A 7,500-nucleotide genomic window follows, 5' to 3' on the forward strand; every position below is an offset into this window, starting at 1 on the left:
ACTGAATAACTGTGCCTCTGCCATGTCTCTCTCCTCCTCCTCCTCCAGACCTTCATCTCCTCCACGTGGAACCAGACCAGCGCTGTGAGTGGCAGACTGTCAGCCAAGAACCCAGTGAGTCGCCTTCACCTCCTCTACTTCCTCTCTTTCATCCCTCTATTTTCTGACCTCCTCCAGTGAGTGGCTTCCACCTCTTCTTCTCTTCCATATCGCTCTCTCTTTCTTTATCGCTCTCTCTCTCTCTCTCTCTCTCTCTCTCTTTCTCTCTCTCTCTTTCTCTTCCCTTCTTTCCTCTTTCATCATTCTTCTTGAGTGGCTTTTACTCCCCCATCACTCTCTTACTTTCCTCTTGCAGATGAGTTGGTTGTACCTCTTTTTTATCTTTTATCCCACTAATTCTCTACCTCCACCATATTTCCTCTTTACTCTCTTCCACCCCCCCCCCCCAGAGTTCCCTTTACTTCTCTTCTACCCTTATTTTTCTTCACCTCCTCCCTAGTTCCTCCTCCCTCTCTTTCAGCTCCCTCCAAAACACCCAGAGGTAAGCCTTTACCTCTTCTCTTTTATCTTTTGCTCTCTCTACCTCCTCCCTATTTCCTCTTCCCTCTCTTTTTCCCACTCACCCTAACACCCAATGGGTAGCCTTTACCTCTTTTTCTTTCATCACTCTGTCCCTCTCTTTCTGTCTTTCTCTCTTTCCCTTTTCCCTCTTTCATCTTTCTTCTTGCGTGGCCTTTACGTCCTTCTATTTCACCCCCCCCTTCACATCCACTTTGCTCTTAATCTTTCTTCCTGTGAGTGCCCCATACCTCTTTTCCATCCCTTCCTCTTTTTCCCCTCTTCCGTCTTTCCTCTTCTTACCCCTCTTCTTTTTTTTTCCTCCAAATATCCACTGACTGGCCTATACCTCCTTTTTCATCCTATATCTCTCTTTTCTCTGGTAATCCCCCCTTTCTCTTTCTTTTCCTCCCTCCACTTTCATGTTCATCCCCCTCTTTCTTTTTGCCTCAACTCTGCACATTTCTGCTGTGCCTGACTATTGACAACCCACATCCATCTTTTACAACTGCCACTCTTTCTACAGCTCCTCCTCCTCTTCCTCCTCTTTCTTCATTGCCTCTTGATCCTCATCTGTACCCTCCTCTTCCTCCACCTTCTGGCTGGTAAGCTCTTTCCTCTCTTGTCACTCTCTCTTTCCTTCTCTCCCTTTTCTTTGTTCTTTTCACCCTCCTCTGTACTCTTCCTCTCTTCCTCTCCTCCTCTCCCTGACCTTCTCCTGTCTGAACACTGACAACGCTTATCCACCTTCTACAACTGCCACTCCTCTTCTTCCTCCTCCTCCTCCCCCTCCTCCATTTCTTCTTACTCCTCCTTCTCTCTATCCTCCTCTTCTCTTACTGTCTTCCTCTCTCTGTATACATCCCCTGACCTTTCAGTACCTGGCCATTGACAAGTCAAATCCATCTTTTACCTGTAGCACTCTTCCTCCTCCCCTTCCTCTTCTTCTTCCTCCTCCTTCCTCTTCCTCCTCCTCCGCTTCCTCCTCTTCCTCTTCCTCCTCATCATCCTCTTCCTCATCTTCCTCCTTCTCCCCCTGCTCCATTTCATATTACTCTTCATCTTTATGTCCTCTCTCTCTGTTCCTCCCTTCCCTCCCTCCCTTCTCTAGTGCTTATACTGTACATCCCTATTGATTAGTTTTACATCTGCCACTTTTCCTCCTCTTCATCCTCCTCTTCGTCCTCCTTTTCCTGTTCCTCTCCTCCTCTCCCTGACTTCATGTTTGACCACTGACTGGCCACGTCCTCGTTATACAACCACATTATACAACCTCAGACACCTGACCTCTTCATGGGCCTGACCATTGACACGTTCGTCTTTCACCTCTGCCACTCTTCCTCCTCTTCTTCCTCCTCTCCTCCACCTCCTATGCCTTAATTTAATCTAACTGCTCCTCTTCTCTACCTCCCTCTCTTCCTGTCCTCATCTCTCTCTTTCTATACTTCCCCTGACCTTTGACTCCTCCTCCTCTACTTCCTTCATTTCGCCATTCTTGTCATTGTTATTCCTCTCCTCCTCTCCTCCTCTCCTCCTCTCCTCCTCTCCTGTTCTCTCTCTCTCTCTCTCTCTCTCTCTCTCTCTCTCTACTCCTCTAACCTTCCCACGTGCCTGACCATTGACATACCACAGCCATCTATTACTTCTCACCCTCTTCCTCCCTTTTCGTCCTCCTCCTCTTCTTTCATTTCATTGTACTCTTCATCCTCCTTTCCTCTCTCCTCCTCTCTCCCTTTCTCTCTATACTTCTTCTGACCTTTCCTTGTGCTTGACCATATCATCTTGCACCTCTTGCACCTCTACCTCCTTCTCTTCCATCATGTCATCATACTCTTAGTCCTTATTTCCTCTCCTCATCCTCCTCTCCCTCTCTCAATATAACCTTCCCATGTGCTTGACCATTGACATGCCACAATCCATCTTTCACTCGTCCTCATCTTTCCACTCTTTCTTCTGTCATGTTTCCTCCTCCTCCTCCTCCTCCTCCTCCTCCTCCTCCTCCTCATTTCATTTCATCTTACTCTTCGTCCTTATTTCCTCCCCTCTTCCTCTTTTCCTCTTCTCTCCTCCTCTCTCTCTATACGTCCTCTAACGTTCCCACATGCCTGACCATTGACATGCCGTGTCCTTCTGCACAAGGTGAGCCGCATCTTTTTCTTCCCTTCTTTCTTCACTTTTAAAAGCCTGGAGGAGCATTTCAAGTGGGCCCTGATCGATGTAAAGGGATACATACGACTAACAGCAGAAAACACACTGTAACACATGACTGACACTGCTCACACACACACACACACACACACACACACACACACACACACACACACACACACACACACACACACACACACACACACACACACACCTAAATAAAATAAATAGTAGACATAAATTATATACATGTAAACAACTTTGACTTCACTTGACTTCACTTAGCAGTCCATTGTGTGCTGTGCTGTCTTTGGAACTTTTACATGTTGTCGTTTTTGTTGTTTGTGACGGTCTTGCTTAGCTAACTGCCGGAGTAGGACCGTTAAAAGCAGAATGCAAGCATTCTGACATTGCAGTCGGCTGCTTTAGCTGTCGCCAAACCGCATTATAGGTCATTATCATAATACTCTGAAGTCCAGACTGAAGTCCAGACTACAAACTGTTGTTCATGTCGTCCAAATGTCATGTTGTCTCTCGTCGCCCAAATCGCATTTGTTTCTTTGGTCGCCACCTTCTCTTTACAAAGCCAATTATAGAATACACTCTAAGTGTTAAAATTACACACCATTGCACCTCATATCCAGGCCCGTTCTTACTGAAGCACAGTATGTGTACACACACACACACACACACACACACACACACACACACACACACACACACACACACACACACACACACACACACACACACACACACACACACACACTCTCTCTCTCTCTCTCTCTCTCTCTCTCTCTCTCTCTCTCTCTCTCTCTCTCTCTCTCTCTCTCTCTCTCTCTCTCTCTCCCTGTCTTTCCCTCAAGGTAATCGTTCTGTTAGCGGTGGCCGTGAAAGCCAGGGTTATTTATTTATACCTGCAGACAAGCCTTTCTACTCACCTCCGTCTGGAGCTGTTAACCCAGACTTACTGTATTTTAGCTTTCTCTCTCTCTCTCTCTCTCTCTCTCTCTCTCTCTGTCTGTCTTTGTCTCTCTGTGTCTGTCTCTCCCTCTCTCTCCCTCTCTCTCTGCCTCTCAATAATGCAGGCAGTTGTTCTATCCATCTCTACTTGCTTTCTAGCTGTTTTCTCTCTCTCTGTCTTCCCTCTCTCGAGCACATTTTTAACAGACTTACTTTACCTTTTTAGTCATCATTCTGCATCTGGCGTTTTTGCTGTATACTTCTCTCTCACACAACACACACACACACACACACACACACACACACACACACACACACACACACACACACACACACACACACACACACACACACACACACACACACACACAGAGTGTAGAAAGAAAGCAGAATTGCAAAAGAGAGGGATGAAGGGAGTGAAAGATGGAGAAAAGGAATGAAAGAGGAGGTTTAGAGTGAGCAGCCTGAATGGGATGAGTGGAACAGATGGATGAGTGGAGAGAAAAAGAAGTAGAGGAATAGTAGAAAGAGGATGACAGGATGGGAGTGAAAGTCAGAGAAGAGATGGATGAACACAGAGAGAGTGATGAACAAAGGAGAGGACTGAAGGAAGAAGACGAGAGGAGAGTGAAAGATGGGGGAGAGATAAGAATGAAGGAGTATGGGCCCTTTCAGACGCTTTTGACTGACCAAAGGAATGAATCTCTAGTCCACAAGTGTGGAAACTTGTCTTAAGTTTCACCATGTGAAATAGGGATGCAAATGATTAATCGACTTTAGATTAATTGTCGAGTAAGAGGTTGCTTGATTAAAATGTATTAATCGTGATTAATCACTAGAAGGCGCTAGAGACTGTGAGTAGTTCTAGTTCTAGTCCTATTCAAATCCATGGTGCGCAGATTTTATCTATTATATCACCATTGGAACTTCTAGAGTTCTTGTGGGTCTTTTGGAGATGTGTATTTGAATCTGCGATTATGCCAAGCTCAATGGTGTAAGTTGTTACTGTTTGAATTATGAGAAAAACGATCTTTCAAGACGGGCAAATGTCACTGCAAGCAGCATTTTAGGGTTAAACTTGCTAGGTTAGCTTAGCGTGCTAACTAGCGAAATCACAAACTTAGTCATTTCAAATTGTGAGCTGTAATTTTAATCACTAACACCCTGTCAGATATCAAGACTAGTATTAGCTGAACTGGGCATGGTAATATATGCCCATTCATGAAGAGGAGCACCATCTGTTCAATTTCAGGTGAATCCATGTTAGCTGTAAGTGTTGTTGTCATAGCTCCATTCATTTTCAATGGAGCCTGTTAGCTTATTAGCTCTTCTTACAGACACAGGGAATAGCTTTTTTTGTACAGAAACGAACTTTGTTGACATTACTATCTATTATGGACAACAACACACTACCCAAAATATAGCATTTCTTTATTTTGAAGCGTATAAAATTAAAATGCTTGTGGTTGATCATGCAGGCTGACACACCTATATGCAGACAAGTCCTGAATCTGATCACGTTTCACTCAACGTTGTTTGTCACATCTCATGCAAGGCGATATAGTGGGGGCGTGGGGCTACTAGTTCACTCCTGGGTGAAACCAAGCAATGCCCCCCTCAAAGGTGGTGTGGAGATGCCATAGAAAACATGTCTGCTTTCTTTTCCTAATGCATAATTACTTGAGGAATATGTAATATAATATAACATAATACAATAAAATACAATATGGGCTTAATGATCATAATGTAATTCTCACAATATAATTCAATATAACAATATAGGCCTATATACTTTTTGAACTCAGTGTTTTAACTATTTAGCTGATATTTTAAAAGGCCCTATGAAATCCAGGTGAAAAAACGCTGCTTATCAATTAATCGAAAGTCGATCGATAACACTATCAACTAGTGATTAATGAATTAATCGATAATTTGCATCCCTAGTGTGAAAGACGCATAAAACAAGTGAGACAATACACATTGAGAGGCATTACACATTTAACGGGGCACGTCTTTTTCGCAGTGCCTGTGGCATGCTCGTCTCAAAATCTACACTATAATGAAAAAATGCTGTTCAAATAAACTCATGCTGTTTTTCATCACGGAATGCCAGCAGTTGATACAAATCTGAAAATGGTATGTAAAGCGATTTTTCAAATGAAAAGTGTTTCCCACGACACTTCTTCGGACCGCGCTGTCAGAAGTTGCATGTGGGGTTTTCTGACAGCGGACCATGGAAGTGGTCTCGAGAGCCATCGTTCACTTACTAATGAATCGGCTGACTCGGGACCGTAATTAATTAAACTTTTAGTCCTACCTGGAGCCCCTTTTAGACAAAGACACTGCATTTCATGAAAAAAAATCAGGAATACTATTCTAATAAATATTTCTAAGATTGTAAATGAAAAAAGATAATAATAACAAAGGAATACTACTAGGGCTGTCAGTAGATTAAAAAAATTAATCTAATTAATTACAGAATTTGTAATTAATTAATCTAATTAATCGCACTTACTCGTATGTTCTTTTCATGACGCGAAACAAAACATGTACTGCAGACTTACTTTAATACGAGGGTATTAGTGACATCCAAACTGTGTAGTGATGAGTAAATTGTATATGCCACGAGTAGTTAAAATGACAAATCATTGTATTCATTCTATTCTTAGACATACACATACCTGAGCTATAAACATTGCAGAAAAACATAATAATAATAATAATAATAATAATAATAATAATAATAATAATAATAATTACAATATAGGCCCTATGATGTACTTATATGTTAAAATAGGCCTGGCAAACAGTTAGTGAATAAATAGGCTACATTAGCCAACACAAAAAATGAGTCTACAGTATCTTATCTATCTATCTATCTATCTATCTATCTATCTATCTATCTATCTATCTATCTATCTATCTATCTATCTATCTATCTATCTATCTATCTATCTATCTATCTATCTATCTATCTATCTATCTATCTATCTATCTATCTATCTATCTATCTATCTATATATCTATCTATCAGAAAAGGTCAGAGTTCAAGGAAATGGGAACACCCCCTGATGAAACAGATGACGTGCATTCATTCACGTTTTGTTTACATTTTGGGGAGCTGGATTAGCCAGGAATGATAACTGCACTGAGCTAGCCAATAACCCTTGCTTGGACTAAACATTGATTCTACACCAAAATATTCTATGGATAAGACAGGACAAGAAAGACTGACTGATGTAAACTTCTCCAAACTATCTGCACGAAAGGTAAGACATCCTATCTCTGTATAGCGATTGGTTGAAGCTAGAAAACGTCAGTGTCTGAGGTGTCAGTGGAAGTTAGCGATCAAAGTTGTCAACTTGACATCTGTGGCAAAGATTCACAGTGGTAGGCCTATTATTTTATTCTGAACTTGGCATGTATCACTCAAATCGCTGTAATCACAACCCAACTTGAGAAGCTCATCTTCCAGCACTTGCGATGACTTTGTACACATGTACCAAATTGAAATCCCTAGGCTAGGCTACTCTGCGCTGTTGACACTTGCACTGTAGCTTGTGGGGTAATTTCGGAGCCTGTAATAATATTTTGATTCTTATGTGCAGCGTGGAAAAGGTAGCAATTATCTATCAAGTGGTTTGATGTTGTAGTGAATAGACAGATGAGCAGAAACCTCTGCTGAAATTGCGGTAGGCGCTACCGCGGTCACACATCATGAACACAAATATTTGCGTCGTGCGTTTCAAAGCCTGAACAGTCAATTCATTCGTATGCTGGGCTATAGTTGTATGAAAGATTTAAGTAGGCCTACCACAAGTCCAACTATTA

General features: G+C 42.2%; 1 protein-coding gene across 1 annotated transcript in view; it reads left to right on the forward strand.

Annotated features, from left to right (window-relative positions):
* LOC134437348 (DNA polymerase nu-like) overlaps positions 1–7,500 on the forward strand; it is a 93,149-nt gene that overhangs the window by 6,690 nt on the left and 78,959 nt on the right. The window contains exon 5 of the mRNA XM_063186840.1: positions 49–114. Coding sequence (XP_063042910.1) covers positions 49–114 — 66 coding nt within the window. The remainder of the gene's footprint in view (positions 1–48; positions 115–7,500) is intronic.

This window comes from Engraulis encrasicolus, chromosome 21 (assembly GCF_034702125.1).
Source record: "Engraulis encrasicolus isolate BLACKSEA-1 chromosome 21, IST_EnEncr_1.0, whole genome shotgun sequence".
Taxonomy (NCBI): Eukaryota; Metazoa; Chordata; class Actinopteri; order Clupeiformes; family Engraulidae; genus Engraulis; species Engraulis encrasicolus.